The sequence below is a fragment of the Microcebus murinus genome, chromosome 6, assembly GCF_040939455.1.
Source record: "Microcebus murinus isolate Inina chromosome 6, M.murinus_Inina_mat1.0, whole genome shotgun sequence".
Taxonomy (NCBI): domain Eukaryota; kingdom Metazoa; phylum Chordata; class Mammalia; order Primates; family Cheirogaleidae; genus Microcebus; species Microcebus murinus.
This window is the reverse complement of record NC_134109.1, coordinates 35,926,432-35,952,642: the sequence shown is the minus strand read 5'-3', so window position 1 is coordinate 35,952,642 and position 26,211 is coordinate 35,926,432. Positions and strand designations below refer to the sequence as shown.

Here is a 26,211-nt window from a genome sequence, read left to right as displayed (position 1 = left end):
TAATTGCATGAGCTAATTCCTTATAATAAATCAGTATCTTCCTATCCCCTTTGGTTCTACATGTTGGTTCTTTTTCTTTGGAGAATCCTAACTAACACACCTTGGTTGAAAACTACTGTTGTAAATCATGTTACTGGGGCAGGAGGAGATCCAATAGAGCGTAAATAGGGAAGAAATAAGCAAAGCAAGAACAAGAAAATCCTAGGAAATGACAAGATACTACTTTTCTTCCCAGAGATGGTAGTTGGAAAGCACTTCATTAGGACACTTCTTTCTTTCGTTTGTTCTTTTTTTAAGTCTACAGCAGTAGATATCAAAGGACACCAATTTTCTATTAACACAGATTATAGCTGGTAAGAATTGGACCCACTGATGCCTTTTTTTCTTTTTTTTTTTTATTAGCACCAGGTTCCCTTTTTTTCCTTCTTTTTTCCCACTGATGCATTTTTGCATTATACTTCCAAAATGTTGCCCAGCACAGAGACTACTTACCTTAACACTAGGTAGCCAGAATTTGGCAGACACTGCTGTAAAATAAAAGCACATTCTATAAGCTGAGCTAATAAAAGGTTTTGTTTGTGATTAAGTCACATCAATTTATTTGTCTTGATAAAACACATGAAATCCACTGTTTTCCATTGCAACTAGAGGATACAAAACTTTCTAAAAGAATGTTTCTAAAGCAAATTCACAGTACATTAGGCAGAAGAGTTTAACCATATAATATATTATTGATTTTAGTCTCCTGTATTTGCTGCATGTTACAGGTGTTTTGAAAATTTTTTAGTGGGCCTTTTTATTGTCCACATTTTTATAATCCAAGTTCTTCTTAAAGTATTTTAAGTTTATATTTGATCTATTCTGACTAAATGATTATGTAGCATAAAATAGAGCTGATAACAGTTAATATCAATTACACTGGATTAATATTTACTAAGTTATTAAGTGTAGCACAGATACATACTGAAGTACCATGGATTCTTCCAGATCTTGAAGACAAAAAACAGTTTATGATTCCTTGTGTTTAAGACATCCAGGCTTAGGATTGTGTAACCTCAACAGTTTTCAAAAAGTCCAAACATACAAACACAGACACACAGCAGAGAATAATCATTTACAGATTTCACTCTTTTAAGAATTTAAAAATTAATTATAATAAAGTGCCATAGGCTTACATTTAGTTCAAAACATACAAAAACACAAGTTACATTATGAAAACTCTTCACATGGCCTATTTTTATATCAATTACTATAAAAAATTGATATTTATCATCAAGGATCCAAGTTACATTTGCCTGTACAAATAAACTTTAATGGACGTTTACATTTTCCAGACTGTTATCTTTTTCCATTATTAGTATGTATTTTCTTCAGTTTTTAGTGAAGACTTTTCCAATACTGTTTTATTTTTTTAGAGACAAGGTCTTGCTCTGTCACCTAGGCTGGAGTGCAGTGGCACGATTATACCTCACAATAACCTTGAACTCCTGGGCTCAAGCAATCCTCCTGCCTTAGCCTCCCAAATAGCTAGGACTACAGGCGTGAGCCAACACACCCAGCTAATCCAATACTATCTTAAAATAACATTAATAAACTGCTATATTATCCTCACTCTATTTCTGTCCCCATCTATTATTTAGATCACCTACATCAAAGAAATGAAGATGGTATTTTATTGTTTTCCTACATGTAAACAATATGTTTAGGGGAACTTTCAACAAAGTTGAAACTGGCAAGATTTTATTCCCCAAAATGCCAAAGAACGAATATCCTCCTTGCTGAAGGTTAAAGAGAAATAGTGATGATTAAACTATGGTAGAATACGAATTCTAGTAACACTGCTTTTTCTAGAGTATTTGTAAAAAATAATAAGAGTTTTGTCAATTAATTGAATATTAAATAGTACATGACTGCTTCTAAGATGTTCTCGAATTTATAGGTTGGAATACTGAAGTTAATGGGTTTAGCTACAAAATAAATGTAGTTTGTATGTTTGACTTTTATCAATAATACTGAGAGAACTTAATACTTTAATACAAGTCCCCACAACACCCCTGTGAGGTAGGTATTGCTTATACCCACTTTACAGACAAGAAGTCAGAAAGTCAACAAGAGGTAACAATTTCAAGAGTTATAAATCAAGAAGTTTTGGTTTTCTTATATGGTAGACTGTACTAACTAGATACTGAATTATGATGATATGCTAAATAAGGACAAATACTAAAACAGTCTCTATTTTTCTCCAGAAAACAAGTCTATGTAGGATCTGGAAAGAAAGGAAAATTTTAAGCTGATCCAAGGGGAAAATGTCTGTTTAGTATTTGCCTGATAGACTGGTGAAAGTGCATATGGCATTTCCAGTTTTAAGCTTGGCAATCATGCAAACCACACTATATTATTAGGTGGCTGGCTAAAAGTATAGCTCCATTTTGCAGATGATGCAGTTAAAACTAAAGGTTTTAGCTGGAAAAACTTTTTAAATACAAAGTAGATTTCTCAGTAAGGAATCAGGAATCATGTTTTTAAAGAAATAACACGCAAGGCACAGTATTAGTCATATGACAGTTACTTTAAAAAATGCCTGCAGAATGAATGGGGAAAAAAAAACAAAACTTGGGTCCTACACCATTCATTGCCTCTCCAGAATTAGGCCTTTGGGATTTTTTTCCTATAAAATGAAGTTAACATTTTCCCACTTCCTAAAACAGAATGTTATGAGGACTAAGGTAAGAGCATTTGCTTTGAATTTCTAATATTAAAAGGAACAATATGAATAAGACTAGAAATATAGTTAACTACTATTTCCTTAACACTCAACAAACATAGATATATTTCTGCTTTAAATCATTGTCAATCATGGCCAGTCAGCCACAGGCAAGCAAATTTACCATTTCTCCAGATTCTCCAGCCCTAAAGTGCTGCTTACTACACCACCCATATACACCTCTACTCCCACCCTTTAGCTACACAAAGACTTCCTGTGTCAAGGACTAATGCCTGGGCAAATAGGGAAGGATATAAAGGAGAAATATCAGAAAAATTATTTTAATAAGAATAAAATTTGACTTGAAAAGGCCAGGTAATCAATCCCAAATAGGCTAAAATACATTTAAAAAAAAATCAGTGTTAATATTTTGTGTTCTTTCTATGAGATGAAATCTTTGAAGGCAGTAGGAGTTTGAACTGCTTAAGTGAATTGGTAGAAAATGTTTAAGATTAGATGAAGTACTTACCACATAGAGAACACATTTGTTTTAAACAATTCCAATATACAACTGAGCCTATCAACAGCTAGTTAGATTTTGCTCTCAACACACATCAGTCTTGATCCCAGGAGGCTTTATTCACTTGTCTAAGTAAGAAACTCAACTGCCTTAGAAAATGCCTTGTAGTTTTCTTCATTCAGCCTTCAAGAAAATATGAATCGCTTTGTAATTCACCTAAATTTACTGTTTACCCAGAGAAAACCTTTGTGTCCTTGGAATTAGCTGGATTACTCTTTCAGCTCCCTCCTGACCAAACACCGATGATACTGAATGTATAAGGAAATGTGTTCACTCAGGAGGGAGTTCAAAAGTTTTGTGCGCAGTTAAATTCTAAGCCTCACAAACCAAATTTATTAGATGTTTTCAAATGTCTGTGAAGTTTAGAATTTAATAGGGCAGCATACAAAAAAGATAAGGCTGTTGTGGAGCCTCTCTCTTTTGTTATCCTTGATTATCTAGTATTTGAAATTTAAACATTTAAGAAATAAGTTAGATCTATCCTTTGTTTGACGAGCTATTTCCTAGGCACATAGAGCAGGAGATTCTATCATTTATTCCATAAACTTTACTTTTTCTAGAGTTTTAGCTTTGTAAGTGTCACCATTATAAAAGGGAGTTAAGGCCAGGCACGGTGGCTCACGCCTGTAATCCTAGCTCTCTGGGAGGCCGAGGCAGGCGGATTGCTCAAGGTCAGGAGTTCAAAACCAGCCTGAGCAAGAGCGAGACCCCGTCTCTACTATAAATAGAAAGAAATTAATTGGCCAACTGATATATATAGAAAAAATTAGCCTGGCATGGTGGCGCATGCCTGTAGTCCCAGCTACTCGGGAGGCTGAGGCAGAAGGATCGCTTGAGCCCAGGAGTTTGAGGTTGCTGTGAGCTAGGCTGACGCCACGGCACTCGCTCTAAAAGGGAGTTAAGTTTATTTATGAAGGGAAAGCTATCATCATGGATTTTAAACATAGTTATAGAATACTGAATTGGTATCCACTTTGCTGGTTTTATAGAACAGAAAAAGTGAAAACTGTGCTACTAAAAATTACCTTTTCTTTCTTTTTTAAGAAATGGACTCTTGCTATGTTGCCCAGGATGGCTTCAAACTCCTTGGTTCAAGCTGTCCTCCTGCCTCAGCCGCCCAAGGTGCTGGGACTACAGGCATGTACCACCGCACCTGGCTTAGAAATTACTTTTTCAAGTGATTTTTAGAAAATTAATACCAACCCAGGAAGCCTAGACAATCCTCTGGCACTAAGGGTAGAAAGATGATTTATATTTTATCATTTTCCTGTTTAAACTCATGTAAACCTCTTATTATACAAATCTCATATTGCTCTTCAGGTCTCTAGAAAAACACTCATGACTCAGGTATCAACCCTGGGATGTTAATGCAGTTCTAGCTGAATTTCTGTCTCTATGTGTTTATCTATTTGTATGTATATTACTGCTTCTCTCGTAAAGATTTTTTTTTTAATCTTTGGACTATTCTCCTTTTCTCTCTTTTAACTACAATTTTTTTTAATTAAAAATGAGGCTGGGTGCAGTGGCTCACGCCTGTAATCTTAACACTCTGGGAGGCCAAGGTGGAAGGATCGTTTGAGCTCAGGAGTTCAAGACCAGCCTGAGCAAGAGTGAGACCCCATTTCTACCAAAAAATAGAAAAAATTAGCCAGGCATAGTGGTACATGCCTGTAGTCCCAGCTACTTGGGAGGCTGAGGCAGGAGGATCACCTGAGCCCAGGAGTTTGAGGTTGCTGTGAGCTAGGCTGACACCACAGCACTCTAACCAGAGCAACAGAGTGAGACTCTGTCTCCAAAAAAAAAACTTAGGAGGCCAAGGTGGGAGGATAGCTTAAGGTCAGGAGTTCGAAACCAGCTTGAGCAAGAACAAGACCCCATCTCTACTAAAAATAGAAAGAAATTAATTGGGCAACTAAAAATACATATAAAAAATTAGCCGCGCATGGTGGCACATGCCTGTAGTCCCAGCTACTCGGGAGGCTGAGGCAGTAGGATTGCTTGACCCCAGGAATCTGAGGTTGCTGTGAGCTAGGCTGATGCCACCGCACTCTAGCTCAGGCAACAGAGTGAGACTCTGTCTCAAAAAAAAAAAAAAGAAAGAAAGAAAGAAAAAAGACCGGAAAAAAATAAATAAATTTAAAAAATGAGGTATACACAATGTTAAAAAATAAATAAAAGCAAATGTAAGATATTGCAGACCTAGTGAGTGAAAGGTAAAACTAGTCATGATTTGGTATAACTATGTTTTACAACAAATTTTTTATACATTATAACATATAATTCTGCATTAAAATGGCTAAAATATTTGTGAATAATCTTCAAAGGGGTTTGAGTCATGTGAAATATAAGCCAAAAGTGATAGTTCAGAATACTTTTTTTTTTTGAGACAGAGTCTTGCTCTGTTGCCTGGGCTAGAGTCCCATGGTGTCAACGTAGCTCACAGCAACCTCAAACTCCAGGGTTCAAGTGACCATCCTGCCTCAGCCACCCGAGTAGTTGGGATTACAGGCATGTATCACCAGACTCAGCTCATTTTTCTATTTTTAGCAGAGACAGGGTGTCGGCTCTTGCTTCGGCTGGCCTCAAACTTCTAAGCTCAAGCGATCCTCCTGCTTCAGTCTCCCAGAATGCTAGAATTACAGGCATGAGCCACCGGTGCCTGGCCTAGCATATTCTTTTTTTTTTTTTTTATTTTTTTTATTTTTAGTGCAGTTGTGTGTTTGTAATATATTCTTTAAAACAGATTTCCTTTACTTTATATTTAATTTGATTTTACTGACTCTACAACCTGAAAAAACTTAGAAATTCTATAAGTAACTATTCACTCTAAAGTTTCCATATTTCTATGTTGATTTCTGATTTCTAAACTGTGATTTATGAAAGTTCATATTTTAATAGCTATGTATTCATATGTCTTATAATAAAAAGACCTAATACTATGCTTGCTTTGGCAGCACATATACTATAACTGGAACGATACAGGGAAGATTAGCATGGCCCCTGCATAAGGATGACACGCAAATTTGTGAAGTGTTCCATATTTAAAACAAAACAAAACAAAGACCTAACACATACAACCTTAAAGCTATGGATAAATCACAAAGAAAAATAATCAATGGGGGACTTGAGGATGAAAATACTTTAGGAATAAAAAATGCCATGTGAATTTTCTTTTTCAGAATTGGTGTAAAAATTCTGAAGGAGAAACTGCTACTCAACTAGGATAGCCTCCACATTTTCTTGTGTGAGCTCTGACTCTAAGGCACAAGGCACATCTAAATGTTCTTGTGACAACCGAGAACTTTTCAGGGAGATGTCAGACCAGTTGTCACAATATGGCTGAAATCTCTGGCCCAATGCATTACTAAACCTTTGGCATCGATTATATCTGTAAGGTTTACCTTTGTGTGTAAACATGTGTTCCAACAATTGGCTCTTTCGAAGAAACTTATGACCACACACGGTACAGCTGATTTTTCTTTTCCTTGAAAAGGAAAAATTACAGTTTAATTCTACTGGCTCTGTGTCTTTGGAGATCAAAGATACTTGACTGATCTGCAAAGGCTCTGTGGTACCCCGGGTTGAGTGGTCAGGTTGCTGATCATTCTCCTTGACGATGAAGGAGCTGAGCCTGCGGCATTCAAGAGCCTCGTTATTTTCATTAAGTGGATGTACTTCACCAAGGTCATTACTTTCCAGAATGGAAGCAGGGACACCAAATGGGAGGGATCCAGACACATGTGTATGGAGATGTTGTCTCAGGTTACTACGGGAATCAAAACGTTCCCCACAGTAATGGCATAAGTGTATTTTGATACTGTTTTCAGTAAAAGGGTGGCCTGTTACCTCTGATGGGGGTGAAGGATGGTTCTGGGAGATCACTGATTCCGGGTCACATCTCTCCTGCTTGATGGACACTGGGGGCTTCTGGTGCTCCTCCAAGGTCTGGGTAGCAGGATGGGCCCTCTGCTGGTCTGCAGTGCCATCATCCAGCCCAATAGCAAGAGAGAGCTGCAACTGGGGGTGGTCACCCTGGACAGCGGCTCTGTTTCCACTGTTATTGGAAGTAGCTTCTTTGACCTCCAGCCCTTGTTTGACAACTGGTTTTTGGGTCGTTGAGATCTGAATGCCATACAAATTTGAGGACTGCACAGTCTCTGGTGAGAACACTTGATTCATTTCAGTTGCAATGTGCGAAAGGTAGTCGGCATGAAGAAATCGAATCCCTTCCTCCAAACGACTATGATCCACAATCTGTTTTGGCCCTTTCCCCGTGTACATAATGTGCAACAAATAGCTGAATATGTCAGGTTGGATATCAGTTGGTTGTATTTTTATGCATTCACTGTTAAAAACAAAAACAGACCCACAGAAAATGAAACATAACCTAGTTGGCCTTTTAGTTTACAGCATTTTCTTAGGCTAAAGCAATTTTTTCCTAAGAAGTTCAAACTTAGCAATCCGCCTTGACGAAACATGACCACAAAAGCTTAAACCTTCAAACTTTCATTTTATAACAGTTTTACGGCCCAACAGTAAGTCTTTTTCTCTCTCTCTCTCTCTTTTCTCAGAGTGAATTTCCAAGTTACCAACAATAAGTCTTGATGTATTCAATCTACTGCCTCCAGTTATGAAACACAAATATTCTGATTAGTTCAACATTAACACTAATCGAGTGACTCCTAAGTGATGTGTACTATACTAGGTGCCAGGAGGTAGAAAAATAACGAATAAAATAGGTACCCTGCTCTTAAGGAATTTAACAGTCATATAATACTCAATAGAGTATTATAACCAAAAGTACTGAAAACAGGTACTCAAATAGATACCTGTATGCCAATATTCACTGCAGCATTATTGATAGTAGCCAAAAGGTAGAAACAACCCAAGTGTTTCAAAAGATAAATGAATTGGCTGGGCGCCGTGGCTCATACCTGTAATCCTAGCACTCTGGGAGGCCGAGGCGTGCAGATTGCTCAAGGTGAGGAGTTCGAAACCAGCCTGAGCAAGAACAAGACCTGTCTCTACTACAAATAGAAAGAAATTAATTGGCCAACTAATATATATAGAAAAAATTAGCTGGGCATGGTGGCACATCCCTGTAGTCCCAGCTACTTGGGAGGCTGAGGCAGGAGGATTGCTTGAGCCCAGGAGTTTGAGGTTGCTGTGAGGTAGGCTGATGCCACGGCACTCACTCTGGCCTGAGTAACAATGCGAGACTCTGTCTCAAAAAAAAAAAAAAAACCAACAAAAGATGAATAAATAACCAAAATGTGGCATATACATATAATGGAATATTATTCAGCCAGAAAAAGGAATGAAGTTCTGATACATGCTACAACATGGATGAACGGAAAACCCTGAAACATTATGCTAAGTAAAATAAGCCAGACACAAAAGGACAAATATCATATAAAATATAGAGAATAGGCAAATTAATAGAGACAGAAAGTAGATTAGGTTTCTGGGAGCTGAGGGTGAAGGGATGGGGAGTTATTGCTCAATGGATATAGAGTTTCTGTTTGGGATGATGAAAACGTTTTAGAAATAGATAGTGGTAATGGTTGCACAACACTGTGAATGTGATTACTACCACTATATTATAAAATTAGAAAATGGTAAAAATGGCAAATTTTATATTTATATATATTGTCACAATAAAAATGTTTAAAAAATTTAAAGATAATCTATTAAAATTGGTAATATTTAAAAATTATGCTAACCTTATTTTTGCTTCCAAAATATATTAATATATCTATTCTTTAAATCACAAATGGAATATATTAATAGGTATAATTTTGAAAAGCTTTAAAATAATCCTAAACTCAATTTTTACATGAATCTAGAATTCAGGTAATAGATGGAAATAATTGCATAAGAAGAAATCAGAAAACTCTTTGCAAAATTAGAATAGAGACAACCTGAAGGAAACGTTGGATATCAAGGAACAATGCAATCAATCAATGGCTTACCTTCCGTGAAGGAGAAATTTGTCACAGTGCACTGGGTGTCAGTAGGAAGGCAATCCATTTCTTTAGTCCTGATATCTCTTCCTCTTGGGTTCCACTCTTAGCTCTGTCCCACCCATTTACATGGTCTGTAGCAGGGTTTTTTTGTTTTTGTTTTTTGTTTTTTATCAGTTGAGAGTTCTCCTAATACGATTTTTAGTTGCTCAACACAGATACCACATAGCAGGCCTGCCACTTTTTTGTTTGGTTGTTTGTTTTTGACAGAGTCTCACTCTGTTGCCAAGAGTGCTGTGGCGTCAGCCTAGCTCACAGCAACCTCAAACTCCTGGGCTCAAGCAATCCTTCTGTCTCAGCCTCCTGAGTAGCTGGGACTATAGGCATGCGCCACCATGCCCAGCTAATTTTTTCTGTGTATTTTTAGTTGGCCAATTAATTTCTTTCTATTTTTAGTAGAGATGGGGTCTTGCTCTTACTCAAGCTGGTTTCGAACTCCTGATCTTGAGCGATCCACCAGCCTTGGCCTTCCAGAGTGCTAGGATTACAGGCGTGAGCCACTACGCCCGGCCAGGCCTGCCACTTTTGTATCTCCTTGGTTTAATTTAGCATTGTGCCTGGCACACAACAGGTGCTTTGAGAGCTGAACCAACTCACAGCTTTCAGGAGACTGATCTGAAGGTAGCATTTCTAATATAGTGAAAGTAATCTACACTGACACTTAGGTCAGAGAAGAAACTCAGTGGCCTGGCTGAAAAGGCTGCCCCATCACCTGTCCTGTCTCCCACTCCAGCCCCTTTCCCCTTTGTGTCATACATTCCAATTTTTCTGATCTACTCTGTTGTCTGAATGTGCTAGCCTGGTTCATAGCTATACATGTTTTCATGCCATATTCCCTCTACCTGTGATGTACCTTCTAACATTCCTTTATAACACCTGAAAAACTCCTTCTGATTCTTTAAGATCCAGGGCCTCTGTAAAGCCTGTTCCAACCCTCTCAAAATAGGGCTGCTGTAACCCTACTCTAACTTGTACACACTTCTATGACAGACTTACCACATTATTAATAACAGCAACTAATAGTGCAAAGCTCTTTTCTAAGCACTTTAATATATTCATCCATTTAATCTTCTCAATACTCATGGGGTGAGTATACTGTTCTAGTATTTTTATAGATAAGGAAACCGAGGCACAGAGAGGTACATTACACTGAATTATTTGCTTTACACACAATACCTCTCTATCAGACTATGAGTTTCTTGAGGGCAAAGAATATAACTTACCTATTATTGGGGTCTAGCACAGTACCTGACATAGAAGTATTAGATAAATATTTGAATGAATGAACAATTACATTGAAATGTATAATTGAGGCTGAACTCCTAAGTATTAATATTTCATGTAAGGTCCTTTAAAAAAACATACAGTGAGCCAGGTACAGTGGCTTGCACTTATAATCTTAGTTATGTGGGAGGTTGAGGTAGGAGTCGCTTAAGTCTAGGAGCTTGAGGCTGCAGTGAGCTTATGATTGTGTCACTGCACTCCAGCCTGTGTGACAGAGTGAGATCCCATCTCTAAACAAAACAAAAACATACAGTGTTCTGTCGTTTTCAACCTAGGATGACTAAAACTACTCTCCACCAAGAGCTCAGAATCTGAATTCTCATTTCCTGCCCTTTCCCTACATGTCTATTATTTTGTGGTAACCCAAATTTGAAAAAGCAAAAGAACTCTTTGAAAAAATTATTTGAAAAGAATGACCTCTGAACTGTAATATGGAATATGTAGTGGGTAGAATTTATTATGACACTGAAATCTTGCTAGGAAAGTGTTATGAAATAGAAATCAACAACTTAGCAATTAAGAGCACAGACCTTTAGCTTCAGATAAATATGCATTTGAGCCCCACTTATTAGCTGTACAACCCTGAATGGACAACTTACTTATAAGTTAATCTCAGTTTCCTTTTCTCTAAAATAGGAATAACAGTCAAATTTACATTATAAAGTAAATACTTAATGCTTGGGTATGGGATAAGCCTTCAATAAATTTTAGCTATTATTGTTATCATTCTTATCTTCCACCTGGGATCCTATACAATGAGTTTAATTACTGATGTACAAAAAAGTATTATAAATCCTTTTTCTTAGGGTGACCCTATAACAAAGAATCTCCAAAACAATATTATAATAAAGCTTACATAAGTCACAATATTAAAAATTCTTCTGATTTACAAAAACACATCCTTACCTTGTTTGGTGAATAAATATCATCTTGAAATAGTTAGAAAAGGCAGCAAGTACTGCTCTGTGGGCTTTGAAGTAAACATCTCCAATAGCAACCGTGCAATCACACAGAAAACCAAATTCTCGTTGCATGTTCAGCTGCTGCAAAAGGACAAGGCTATGGCTAGCAGTGTCCATTGTGGCTCTGAGAAAAAGGACAACATCAACACATATGTGTGTGTATGTATATATACATATTTTTTACAAAATTGCCTACAGTTCACACAAATCTATAGAATCACAAGGAGAGAGACCTAAGTTTAAATAAAATTACTCAACACTTCTAAATACTGTTATTTTTACCTCAAACCTACTTAACATTAAAACCCCCCCATTATGACAACTGCTGAACTGTAAAATATGCCCCTTTTTCATCTGGTAAGAAGGTAGCTTGGTATGAGTGACATATGAACAAGAGGAAGGCCTGTCCTTTCCTATGTATGTGACCCCAATGTTTCTAATCCTATTTCCTGACTAAAAAAATGGAAACAAGATAACTGATCCCTACCTCAGAGTTAAATGAGATAAGTTATGTGAAAATCATGTTGTAAGAGAAACTACTATTCAAATGTTAAGCTATAAATGTTAATAATAAAACAGGATATCTTGGCTGGGCTAGAGCTGTCACTGCTCCTTAGGAATCCTCTGGCACTCATGGGACACTGGCTTCCTGACTATCATAAAATATTAGGCAGACTTACCAGTCACAGTAGCTGAGGAACCCTTAAAATAGATGTTAAACCACATCCCCTGATTTACATGGGGCCCAGAAGCCTCATGAGAAAGAACTTAAACCCTGATCTCAACTAAATTCAGACACACATAAATATATAGGTTCCCAAAGGAAGTAGAAGGCAGGATGGCACAACTGGGTCTTAGGGGGAAAGTCCTACATGAGGCAGAATATGCAGAATTCTGGCCAAGAGGCCTACTATGAACAGCAAGGACATTCAGGAGTACCCTAGTTTCAGGCAGGTGGGAGACTATGCGTCATTATCTTCTCTACCCTAGCTGTGCAGAGAGCCCTGATGCTTTAGGGAGAAGGCAGGTATAGAATAAAAGGCATCATTGGGTTGCTAGGAGAACATCCTCTGAAAGAGAGACTCTGAAAAAGAGAATGAGGTTCCCTCACTAGCCAGACAGACCAGTGTCTAAGGACAGTGGTAGAGTATGGGGTTAGCCATCTGGAGACTGGCAGTAGCCTGGGTAGCAGACAGTTGAGAGATCGATAATATGATAAAAATAGCTAACACTTTATAGTGCTTCTTACATGTTAGGCACTTTTCACTTATTTAATCCTCAGTATAACTCTGCAAGAAAAGGAATATTAAATGCCTCTTACAGATGAAGGAGCTGAATCAACACAACACAGAGAGTTAAAGTAATTTACTCAAGGTCACAGTGATAATAAATGGCAGAGCAGGGGATTCAAACCCAGGCAACTCAGGTCCAGAGCCCAAATTTCATTCCTCCCCACCTCCCAAAGGGAATATGACCCCACAAATTGGAGAAGCCTAGGGAACAGAGGGGTTACACATAAAGACACCCGTGAGGCCAGGTAGTGGCTCATGGCTGTAATCCCAGAACAATGGGAGGCAGAGGTGGAAAGATTGCTTGAGGCCAGGAGTTGGAGACCAGCCTGAGCAACACGCAAGACCTCATCTCTACAAAACATTCAAAAAACTAGCCGGGCGCGGTGGCTCACGCCTGTAATCCTAGCACTCTGGGAGGCCGAGGCGGGCGGATTGCTCAAGGTCAGGAGTTCAAAACCAGCCTGAGCGAGACCCCGTCTCTACCATAAAAATAGAAAGAAATTAATTGGCCAACTAATATATATAATATAAAAATCAGCCGGGCATGGTGGCTCGTGCCTGTAGTCCCAGCTACTCGGGAGGCTGAGGCAGGAGGATCGCTTGAGCCCAGGAGTTTGAGGTTGCTGTGAGCTAGGATGACGCCACGGCACTCACTCTAGCCTGGGCAACAAAAGTGAGACTCTGTCTCAAAAAACAAACAAACAAAAAAAAACCAGCAAGGTGTGGTGGCATATACCTGTAGTTAGCTACTCAGGAGGCTGAGGGTGGAGGATCACTTGAGCCCAGGAGTTTGAGACTGCAATGAGCTGTGATCGGGCCACTGAAAGCCAGTTCTGGTGACAGAATGAGACCTTGTCTCTAAGGGGTGGTGGGGGGGAGACAAAAACAAAAAAGAGATGCCCCTGGAAAGCTTCACGTATTTGGAAAGAAGAATCAGGAAGAAACTCAAGATTTCCTGCTGGTGAAATAAATGTAATACAGCAAAACAATATTTGTTTGTTAGCAGATAAAGTCTCTAGATATATAACTGGTAAAGATACTAATTACTGTTAAAAGGTAGAATCTATTTTCATTAAAACTACATATTTAATGTACTAATATAGAATAATCTCCAAGATACATTAAGTGAAAAAAGCATAGTGTACAATTACATAGAGAAGACTACTATTTATGTAAAAGGAGAGGAATGGTTATTTTATTTTTAAAGGTAGGAGAGGAATGAATACATAAATATGTTCTTGTTTATATATACATCTCTGGAAAGGTTCAAAGAAACTAGTAAAATGTTCATTTCTGGGAGGGAAAATATGTAGTAGGGGGAGTTGGGAACTATACGGTTTGAACTTTAATACATTTTTTATTGAAGTTTAATATAAATACATATCTATATATTCCTTTTTACCCTCATTTAAAAAAATTATAAAATATTCCAGATATACAAGTAGGTATAGGGAACACTGTAACAAATACCTACCCACCTACTACTCAGCACACAAAATAAACATTATAGGCCAGGTGTGGTGGCTCAAACCTGTAATCCTAGCACTTTGGGAGGCTGAGGAAGGAGGATCCCTTGAGGCCAGGAGTTTGAGACAAGCCTGGGCAACACAGCAAGACTCCATCTCTATAAAAAATAAAACAATTAGCAAAGCATGGTAGTGCATGCCTGTAGTTCTATCAGCTAGGGAAGCTGAGGCAGGAGGATTGCTTGAGCCCAAGAATTTGAGGTTGAAGTGAACCATGATCATATCACTGTACTCTGGCCCAGGCAACAGAGCAAGACCCTGTCTCAAAGCAAAATCCAAAAAACATGGTAGAGGCTCCCTCACATCTCTCCCTCATTCTATCCTTCCACCCACCTTGCCTCCAAAGTAACCACCATCTTGAATTTGGTGTTTATGACTCCCTTGTACATCATTACATTCTTACTGCCAGGTATATAACATTTAAGAAGGTAGAGTATTGTTTTGCATGTTTTAAAATTTTAAGTAAGTAATACTGTACTTTAGGAATCCTGCATTTAACTCTACATTGATGGATTATTTTAAACCCTACTTCTTCAAATGTAATAGTTTTCCCCATTCCTCCTCCAATTAAAAAAAAAAAAAACAAAACTCTTACCCCTTACCATCTCATTTTTAAAATACTTTAAGCAGCAATAAAATAATAAATAACAAGGTAACAGAAGCTATAGACTTCAACCTATCCTCCAGAAATATAAAGAAAAATCCAAATTGTGGATATTGTTCCAAGAGGCCATTTAATTAAAAGTCACTATTTATTGTACTTAACACATTTCCCTGATTCTAAAACACTATCAATTTATAGGGGGATTTAAAAAAAACAACAACCCTCTACATAGGAAATTTCAGTATGTGAAAAACATGTCTTAAAATCAATGAAATGGTTCAAATTGAAGTACCTTAAACTAGCCTTAAAAATTGTCTCAGAAAAGCTAAACCCTCAGATCATAAACATTTTTAGCAGCTCTTTCTATTCTATATTATGTATTAGTATAATGAACTATTGAATCATATGGAAATGAGAAATAGCACACTAATAAGCCAAAAAGCTAATGGTCTATAAATAACAGTTCAATTCTTCACTTACTCAACAAATATTTTTAAAAAGAAATTTAAAAAAGAAAAAATATTTGAAAACATGCATTGTACAAGGTATAAAATAAAAAAATAAAACATAAAAATAAAATGACAGATGCTATACTCAAGATTATAGGCTCAGAGGGAAGGTAGAACATCAAATAGTAATTATAAGATAAAGCAAAAGCACTGAGTGTCACATTGCAGTTCAGAAAACATACTATAAGGAGAAGATAAATATGACCTGATGGAAAATAAGGCATTTCAACTGGATTTACATGAACAGGCAGAAAAAAATGGAATGAGTAAAATTAATGGAAGAGGTATGAATATTAGGTAACAGAAGAATTCAGTTTGGCATAGAAAAAACAAAGTAAGCACAAGGAAATAACAAGAGATGGGGTCAGCTCACAGAGGGTACTAAATGTGAAAGGTACTGCAGTTGTGTTTAAAGTGAACTATGTAAGATGTTTGAGTGAGAACAGTATGATCAGTTACTCTGTAGGAGGGAGAATAGCACAGTAGTTAAAGCTAGGACTCTGGAATCAGCTTAAAATTCCAGCTCTGCTATTTACTGGCTGTGTGGTATTCAGATACAACTCTGTGTCTGTTTCACTTATTAAAAAGACAGTATCTACATTATAGGCTGTTATATGGATTTAATAAGACAATGAATATAAGCATTTAGAAATGGTGGAGCCCATAGCAAGTGTTCAAAAAATGCCAGTTATTATCATCATCACCATCATAAGGCCTGTGAGTCAATACTTCTCCAGTAGCAACATACAAAAAGCATTAGTAAGGGAAAGGCATAGAAAAAGAAAGACTGGCTAGGAGCTTACTACGATATCTAAGTAATGGCAGTGGGAATGAAGGAAGGAATGCAAGAAATACATCAGACACAAAACATGACTTTGTAGCAGATTGGATGTGGTCAGCCACATAGAAGATCAAGTCAAAGATGAGTCTCAGAATTCCACCTTGGATAAGTGGAGGAATTCATCCATTTGTTCAGATCATATTTGCACAGTAACTGCCATGTGCAGGCTATAGATATAAAGGCAGGGTCCCAGAAAGCCAGAGAAGAGACATAGAAACTGGCTTGGTAAGAGAGGTTTCACTTTGGCCACAAAGAGCTCCAAGTGTCTACCCAAGGACATCTGAGTAGAAATGTTTAGTGATCACAGTGGTTCAGTAAGTGGGGCTGGGTTAGAGACAGCAGGGCTATAGAGGGAGATTAGGCCTCTGAAATCACCAGGCTGAAGTAACCAAGTACAGATGGGACTACGAAATAAGAGGGGAAAAAAAGCTAAGAATGAAATCTCTGGAAAGCACAGAAAAGACATAAGACAGAAGAGGAGATAAGAAAACATACTGTCATTGAGGAAAGGCAAGGGAAGGAGAGGTAAGAACCTTGCAGGAAGGAAATGGCAATGGCACAAAATAATGAAGAGAAATACGGTGGTGAGGCCCCTTATAAACACCCTCAAGTGTGGTGACCAAGACATTCCAAGTGATCTCTGACAACAGTTCAGAAAAGCAGTGAGGGTAAAATATCTGACTAAAGAGGGTATTAGAAACCAAAGCATAGGCACAGACAGGACAGGACATTGAGGAAGCTGCAGATCAAAGGAAGACCTTTAAGCTGAAAGGCAGCAGTCTCTAGAAGCCAGAAGGGATGCAATCAAAAGTATAAGTGTAGCAGTTAGCTGTGGAGAAAAGAGGGATCTCTTTTTCTGACAGCGGAAAAGAGACAAATGAGATAAGGAACAAGAATCTGAGAGTACTCTTTTAGATGGCATTGATTTATAAACTATGAAGTCAGTCCATATGTAAAGGGGAGAGTTTAGGCCATAAAAGAAACCTGGAGTAATAAATCGTGACACCCACATAGAACACTGAAGTTTACAGAGACCTTTCATATATACTAATTTTATTTCTCTTTCTGTTTCAGATTAGATATTTTCTATTAATCTATCTTCAAATTCACTGAGTCTCTTGTCAATTCTAATCTGTTAACCCCATTCAGGGAGATGTTTTATTTTAGATATATTTTGAGGTCTAAAATTTTCATTTCATTCTTTTTTAAAGTTTCTATTTCTCTGCAAAGATTCCTATTTGTTCACATATACAATCTTATTTTGCTTTATATCCTTGAGCATACTTATTACAGCTGCTTTAAATTTTCTCTGCTAAATCCAACCTTTGGGTCATTTTGGGGTCAATCTCCATTGATGAGGGTAATGGTTTCCTGTCTAGTCATTTCAGATTATATCCTAGATACTGTAATTAATATAGTTGACTCTAGATTCTGTAATATTCCTTCTAAGAGTGTTGATTTTTTTTTGTTTTTGCAGACAATTAACTTGGCTGGACTTAAACTCCAAGTTCTGCCTCCCCTATGGTGGACAGAAGCTGAAATCTCTGTTTTTTTTTTTTTTTTAGCCTTAGGTGTGGTTTTTGGAGGCTGCTCCATACATGTACAGTTCAGGGGTTTGCAAGAGATTCAAGCATAGTTTATAAACAGTATATGGGGTTATGCCACCCCAAATCCTAAAATATTCCCCCTCACCTTCCAGCTATTTGACCACTTGGAGCTGTCTTTTTTTTTCTTCAAGCGAGATTAGATTACAGGTTACTATTCCAGTTTTAGCCACCTCCTTGTATCACCAACTGGGACTTTCCCAAGGTCTAAAAGCTATAAAAATGGAAACATATCCACTGTTGTTCCCCTCTTTCAATTGCAGACCTCACTCTAGTTTCTGTAACTCTCAAATGTATTTCTTAGAAATTTTTTTCCCCCAAGTTTATGGTTTTTATCAGCCGGAGAACTGTCCCAATAGGAAGTACTCAACCATTATCCTATATTAGCAGTTCTAAAACATTTTGGTCTCAAGATCCATATAAACTCTTTAAAAAGTATTAAAGATTGTAAAGAGATGCTTATAATTTTTATCAATATTTACCACATTAGAAATTATTAATAAAAATGAAGGATGGGAGTGGTGGCTCATACCTGTAATCCTAGCACTCTAGGAGGCTGAGGAGGGAGGATTGCTTGAAGTCAGGGGTTCAAGATTAGCCCGAGCAAGAGCGAGACCCCGTCTCTATTAAAAATAGAAAAAATTAGCAGGGTGTGGTGGTAAGTGGCTGTAGTCCCAGCTACTTGGGAGGCTGAGGCAGGAGGATCACTTGAGCCCAGGAGCCTGAGTGGTTGTGAGCCTGGCTGATGCCATGGCACTCTAGCCCGGGCAACAGAGAGAGACTGTGTCAAATAAATAAAAATAAATAAATAAATCATCCTTATAAGATAAAAAGAAAAAAAAAAGGGAGATTCTTGTGGACCCACCAAAACCTCCTATGGGTCCTTGGACCACATTTTCAACCACTGCCTTACATTATCAGTATGTTTTTAATCCTATGAGGTAGCAGAGCAATTACTATTACCTCTGTCACCGTTGAAGAACCACAGGCTCAGAGAAGGCAAGAAAGGTACCCAAATTAGAACAACTAGCTATGAAATGGTGCTGGCTATACTGGCTGGACTTTAAAGCCTTTCTTCAAAACCCCCATTTAGAACTTTCAACATATATAGTGGTGGCAGATATTGCAAATATGTTGAATCAAATAAGGGGTTAGTTTCCAAGCTTATAAAATGAAACATTCAGATCTGTTTAAAAAAACCCCAATACACATAATAGGTTCATTCAAACTTGTTTGCATAACAGGAGACCTTTGATGTTTTTAAGGCAACATACTAGATTTTACATCAAATCAATAGCTCCCATCCATTGCAATGTTATTAGAACATCTTCTAATACAACTTACTTTGCAAATTATTAGCTAGGGTTTTTATATAGCTCTTGCTCATCCTTTTACCATCAATTTTATTTTCTCTAGTATGTCAAATAGTCAAAATTTCCCATGCATTCTTTTTTTATTATTTTTATTTTTTCTTTCTTTCTGAGACAGAGTCTCACCCTGTTGCCTGGGCTAGAGTGCCATGGTGTCAGCCTAGCTCACAGCAACCTCAAACTCTTGGGCTCAAGCAATCCTGCTGCCTCAGCCTCCCGAGTAGATGGGACTACAAGCATGCACCACCATGCCCGGCTAATTTTTTCTGTATATTTTTAGTTGGCCAATTAATTTCTTTCTATTTTTAATAGAGATGGGGTCTGGCTCTTGTTCAAGCTGGTTTCGAGCTCCTGACTTCGAGCAATCCTCCCATCTCGGCCTCCCAGAGTGCTAGGAGTACAAGTGTGAGCCACCATGCCCGGCCCCATACATTCTTAAAAGTTACATTTAAGAATTTTTGGAAATTTTAAGATATAAGTTTTAGAAAAATAATTTATCATTTTATATTTATGAATACTAGAACCAAAATGTAAGAGTGCTACATATTAAAAAGTTTTATCTGTTGTCAAAGTGGTATTTATAATAGGTTTAGCATTAATATTTAAGAGACTACAAAAACCTTCACTTTGTAGATTATATAATAGTAACTGTGGATTAGTTCAAGCTGAGTAAGATGGGACAACTTTATACTAGTATTTATGTTTTTTTAAAGTTAGCTTGACATTCAGTATGTACCTTTGATTTTCATTTATTTCGAAAAATCTATTGTATTGTTAGACTGGACTCTCAGATCTATGGTGGCTAGAATGATGTCCTGGACTACACAGCTCTTCATTCTCTCAGGCTGTAAGAATCCTTAATAAACTAAGGTATGAGAATGAACCCAAAAAATAAAAAAAGAATAAAATAATCCTTAATAAAAAAGGAACAAAGGGATTAAGACATCTGTTTCTGTAGGAAAACATAGTCTTAGATAGTTTCTCTGTAAATCCCTATCAATGAGACTTCATGATTAATTATCATTAAGACAAGGAGACAGGAAAGTTGGCAGAAGAATGTGTACAGCTTTTTTGAGCTACTTGCTCACGGCTATAAATACAAAGGCAAAAGCAAATTATTCCAAGTACCATATGATAAAAGACTTTATACAGTAACTTTTTTCTTTTTTCTTGAGAGAGACATGGTCCTGCTCTGTCACCTAAGAGTGCAGTGGCATAACCATAGAACACTGTAACTTGGAACTTCTGGGCTTGGTTAATTTTTTAGTTTTTTTTTTTAAAGAAACAGGGTATCACTAAGCTGCCCAGGCTGGTCTTGAACTCCTGGCCTCAAGCAATCCTCCCACCAAGGCTTTCCAATGTGCCAGGATTACAGCCATGAGCAAAGGTGGTTGGCCACTTTAACTTTTAAATGGCACTTTCACATGACTGTGGAGGTATGACATTTAATCACCTAGAGAATGAAAGAATGTCTGTGGAAGTTATTTTATCCTGGAACAGAGCTTTTATCACTGACTATACTGTAAAACCTTCTATGTAGAGCTGTACTGATGTCTGAGTCCCACCCCAGGCTAACCAAAACAGAATTGCTGCAGGTGAAGCATAGATTCTTTTTTGTTGTTGTTGTTTGAGAGAGTCTCACTCTGTTGTGTGGGCTAAAGCAGTCTAGCTCATAGTGACCTCAAACTCCTGGGCTCAAGCGATCCTCCTGCCACAGCCTCCTGAGTAGCTGGGACTACAGGCAAGTGCCACCATGCCTGGCTAATTTATATGTGTGTGTGTATATATATATATTATTTTTTCTTTTTTTTTTAGTTGTCCAGCTAATTTCTTTCTATTTTTTTAGTAGAGACCGGGTCTCACTCTTGCTCGGGCTGGTCTCGAACGCCTGAGCTCAAAGGATCCGCCAGTCTTGGCCTCCCAGAGTGCTAGGATTACAGGCATGAGCCACCACGCCAGGCCCATAGATTCTTTTTTAAGAAAACTTCCCAGGTGATTCTAACATGACATTTCAGTTAAGGATCACTGCTCAGAAGAATAGGGGACCAAGGAAACCCAAGAGAGTATTTCACACTCTAGAAAGTATACTGATATTACAAAAATCTTTACTTTCTACATTGTAGTAACTCTACATGAGTTTAAACTAAGTAAGATGGAACAACTTTCTGCTAGTATCTATAAAGAAACAATTTCACAAGTATTCAAAGTGTGGGAATTATACTAATTAAATTAAATGAACAAATAATAACAACTATAATTCTAATTCTAACTTTAAACTAAAAAACTGACCAGACTAAGAAACAACATTGTTCCTAAACTAGTAGAGTAGGCATGGTTAGGAAAGTGGAGGAAAATATTATTTTCAGACTTCTTTTTAATAGTATTTAAGAAAAAGAGAAATACTCTTGTACTCATTACATCTACTTTTATAATGTCTAAAAATGATATAGAAATTCTGAATACTGAAAATACTGTTTGAGGCAAAAATTCTAGACATCTGCTTATGAAAATCTACTCAGAATGTTAAAGAGGGAATGAAGTAGACATGGTAGATGATACAGGAAGAGCAGTTACGCTCCAGATACCTTTAACGGATCAGGGAAACGTTTTGGGGGCCTCCTGCCTGTTGGCAGACACAGCCAATCCCCAAGTTTCTCTAACTCCTATCTAAACAACATTACATTGTGGGATGCCTGGTAAAGTCAGGCAAACAAGAATGCTAACAACAGTGAGTGCATATTATTAACGGACCTTAAAAAAAAAATCAGATCCCTGGAAAGGAAAAGATTCTTCTTAGTCCATAAAAAAAATAAAGACTGTATTTCTAAAAGAAAAATACTTAAAGTACATGAGACAAGTGGAAAATAACAATGCTAATACAGACCTAGAATATAGTACAGACAAAAGTGATTATAATTTCTGAATACAGGTAACTTCCTTTGCCATGAAACTACAGTCCCATGAACATATGGGCTAATGAAACCCTTTGACTACGCCTATAGTTTTTCAGAAGAAACAAACATCCACGTATGACTGATTTGTAACCAGGGAAGAAATAAATCAGAAAAATTTCAAAAATAACTGACACTTAAAACACTTTTTCTCCAAATAAGAGAAATGAAAGAAAGAAAATTCCTGCTAGCAAAGGAAAAACCAAGTGTAAATAGATTTAATCAGTAATCCTGAAACTGATGTTTGCTTCAAAGGCTTTCTTCTTCCTCCACTCTCCTTAACCACTTCGGGACCAGCATTGACTACAGTCGATAGCCACAGATGAATGCACACAGCAACTTTAGCCGACAGCCGTGATACGACTTATTTTTCGTTTATCAAAACTGTGAACATTTAAAAATAACATAATGAAAACATATATGTATATGTTACCTATTCTGATATTTACATTATAAGTAAAGCTGCCTGTAAAGTAAAAGAAGCTTTCAGTGTTTTAAAGCTTTCTTCATCACACAAGAGCAAAACGGATTCAATGCACAGCACAAGCTTTCGTGTGGACTATGAGTGCCGGCTGTGGAAGTGGTTAAGCAGGTTCAAGTGTCAATATCCTTGCTTTCCTAGGGAGAATACTGTTCTGGCTATTTTCAATAGCCATTATCATGTGTAAATAAAATAGGCAAGGCCTTGTGCTAAGTGCTCTATATACATTATCTTTTTCAATCTTCACTGTGACTAATAAGCATTATTTTCATTTCCATTTTATAGATGAGGGAAAAAACCTAAGACTTGAGACACACAACTAGCAAATTGAGATAAAAAAGCCAGGTCTAGCACGATAGCCTGTGTTAATAACTATAAACTGGAACACTATTTTTCTTAACTTTCTCCTATCAAAAGACTGAAATTCACATGCTATTTGGAATAAATAAGTAGAAAGGGGGCACAGGAAGTGGTGTACAAGTACTTTATAATTCATCAAGATAAGAGCACCTGCACTGTTTTAAAACAAGGAAAAAACCTTCAATAATATAAAACCCCTAACTCTTTTCTGGCCGTTATTGCTGAAAAGGACAAGCTGGTCAAGCACCACCTACAGACCATAGTAAATAAATCACTTTGCTTCAGTGGTGGGGAGGGCATTATGCAACACTTCCCAGAACAACTCTGGCCAGGATATTTTATGGCCAAGGCACTTGGGCCCCTCCTCCCCAGCTAGACAGCCTGGCTCCTTCGCATTCCCCTCAGGAGATAGGGTGGAAGCACAGGCTCCACTTTCTAAGGCACAGAGGGCAGCTGAAAGTCCTGCTTGGCCTCTCTGGGCAACCACAGGCGCCAATAAATCAGCCACAGGCGATTTGATTCTCTCATCCCCTTCCCGGCCTGAAGTGGGTGCAAGATATAATGCAAAAGATCACCAACTTAAGAGATAAGTGATCTAGGCTTAAATTCACTGCAAATGACTACATCATCGCAGCTAGGTAAATCTCTCTGAGCCTGTTTCCTTAGGCTTGTAACAGGGAGACAGGGCCATCTCCTTTTTGTTAAGAATTCAAAATTCATCTATAAAAGCAGCTAGTATGGGACTTGGCCCGTCAGATACTCAATAAACAAAGACCAACTTGAGCAGAATCCATCTCCAACTACATCCAAATAAGACATTCATGGTAGTACTGGGTAAAAAAAAAGTGTACCAGGTTTTAGGGGGTCCCTCTCTGCTTCCTGCAGGCCATCCCTGATGTTTCACTGCTTCCCAGACATCAAAACCAACCTATTCCCATCCCAGCTGATGTCTGATAATGGATTCATGGTTTACTCTCAACTAAAACACATCCAGACTGCTAAAGAGGACTTTGGTGCCTTAACGTAAAGAAACAACCAATGCTGCAAATGTTAGTTTTTCTTGCAGAGAATAGGGCTGAATTGGGGGGAGGGTGGCTTTCAGGTCCAAAGTCCATCATAGGTAGCCTTGCCCACCTAGAAATAGTGCCAACTCCACTATTCCTGAGCCATCACACAACAGCCAAGCCTGACTTTTTCAATAACCTGAATCAAGCCAAGGTAATTACTTTTGACGATACATTCTCTACAGTGAGTGGGTTTAAATGGCAAAGCAGTCTTGGCATGGTGGAGAGTGTAATGGCCAAGGCGTCTGGATGGAGTCTTGTAGTCTAGTTATCAAGAGGTATAGCTCAATCAAGCTATGACTACACTTTAGGTCTGGTGTCTTCTCTGTAAAAGGATATGGATGAAATGGATTTTCTATGAGGCACTTTTCAGCTATAAAATTTGAGATTCCAAAGTGTACATTACACACTTGACACAATCCTGTGAGAGAATTGGTAGCTCTATCAGAAAGACTTGAGTCTCAAGAGAAATAACGCCAAATTTAATCCCGTGGTGGGATACGGACGTTAATTTATGAAACACGTTAGCTGCTGTCAAATTCCAGGTACTGCGTTATGCGCCAAGTAACTGATAACAGTTTGATTTCTCCAAATTATGAGTGCTAAGGAAGGCAGTGATAACACGGGTGAGTTTCAAAAAACTGGATTTGTTTAGAACGAGATAAAAAAATTGAAAAAAGGCCGGATACGGTGGCTCACGCCTATAATCCTAGCACTCTGGGTAGCTCAGGCAGGCAGATCATTTGAGCTCACGAGTTCGAGACCAGCCTGAGCAAGAGTGACACCCCGTCTCAACTAAAAAAATAGAAATTAGCTGGACAACTAAAAACATATAGAAAAAAATTAGCCGGGTATGGTGGCACATGCCTGTAGTCCCAGCTACTCGGGAGGCTGAGGGAGAAGGATCGCTTGAGTCCAGGACCCCTTTGAGGTTGCTGTGAGCTAGGCTGACGCCATGGCACTCCCGGGTAACAGAGTGAAACTCTGGCTCAAAAGAAAAAAAATTTTTTTTGAAAAAAGAAAAATAAATTATTGGGGAGGGACTTCCTACCCTAGAAACTGGGTAATCACAAACTGGGAAGGGGGGCAGTGGCCGCAGCGTCCTTGAAGCCTGCATCTGGAGACTCGAGCGTTTGCAAGAGGGGTCGGCTCGGTCGCGCAGGACATGCAGCAGTCCTGTCAGGGTTTCCTGCTCTGGGTAGCACCCAGGCGTGCAGAGGCTCCATGTCTTTACGACGCCCCGCTGCGCGCCATCCCCCGCCAGCATCAGGCCCCAGAGGCCGCCCTGGGAGACAGCGAAGAGTGGCTCTGGGTATTCTCGGCCCAGCGCTCACTCGAGGTTGCCATTTTCCTCCTGTGCCCTGACTGACATCTCAAACGGACCAAAAACACCCCTCTCCCCAGCTACTTGCATCTGTCTCCCGAAACCGGTGCAGCTGCAGGCCGCCGCCCTCTGCAGCTCGCGGCGGGAGGGACTGAGCCCGGAGCAGCCCACAGGGGCTGGGCCGCGTTGCTTACCCAGACGCCGCCGCGGCGGCCGGCCGGCTCCTCCGTGCAGGAGGGGCGGGCTCCCGCGCAGCGCACGGCACGCGGCAGCGCCGGCTCACGCACCCCGCGGCCCGCTCTCGCGCGGCTTCCCGCGCCGGCCGCCCTGCGATGGGCCCACGTGACCGCCCGCCTGGTAGCCGGGGAACCAGGGGCGTTGGGGCCGGGGTGTGCGTGCGTGCGTGCGTACGTGCGCGCCTGCCCGCCTGAGTGGCCCAGCCGGGGTCGGCCCGCGCTCCGCCACCACAGTCCCTAGTCGTGACTCTGTAGGCGGAAGCGTGGGGACAAGTCTGAGCGTCACAGGCTCCCCACACAACCGCGTGACCCGGGGACTTTCCCCAGGGTGTGCAAAAGCATGGGCACCCCCTCAATTCTGGGGTGGGGGGTGGGAAAAGATGCGCCCGCGTGTCCGCCGGGGAAGGGGTGAGGGCGTGAGGCCAGGGAGGCCGAGCCGCGGGAGTCTGGGAGGAGAGGCGGGCTGGGCGAGGTGGGGCATGGCGGGGGGAAGTGA

At 39.1% G+C, this 26,211-nt stretch overlaps 1 protein-coding gene and 1 non-coding gene across 5 annotated transcripts; one reads left to right on the top strand and one right to left on the bottom strand.

The window, feature by feature from the left end:
* Positions 1-570: 570 nt before the first annotated feature.
* On the bottom strand, positions 571-25,994 carry ZBTB25 (zinc finger and BTB domain containing 25). Of its 4 annotated transcripts, XM_076003973.1 has the most exons (5): positions 25,674-25,994; positions 18,462-18,552; positions 14,377-14,469; positions 11,498-11,677; positions 571-7,629 (listed from the first exon to the last, which is right to left on the bottom strand). In XM_076003973.1, the coding sequence occupies exons 4-5, from the start codon at positions 11,668-11,670 to the stop codon at positions 6,495-6,497; spliced, it is 1,308 nt and encodes a 435-aa protein (XP_075860088.1). In that variant the 5' UTR covers positions 11,671-11,677; positions 14,377-14,469; positions 18,462-18,552; positions 25,674-25,994; the 3' UTR covers positions 571-6,494. The 4 variants fall into 4 exon arrangements, with proteins under 4 accessions (XP_075860088.1, XP_075860089.1, XP_075860087.1 ...); XM_076003974.1 differs by lacking the exon at positions 14,377-14,469; XM_076003972.1 differs by lacking the exon at positions 18,462-18,552.
* On the top strand, positions 6,227-6,329 carry LOC142871631 (U6 spliceosomal RNA). Its single transcript, XR_012919864.1, has one exon. It is a non-coding gene; the product is annotated as a U6 spliceosomal RNA (small nuclear RNA).
* Positions 25,995-26,211: the final 217 nt, after the last annotated feature.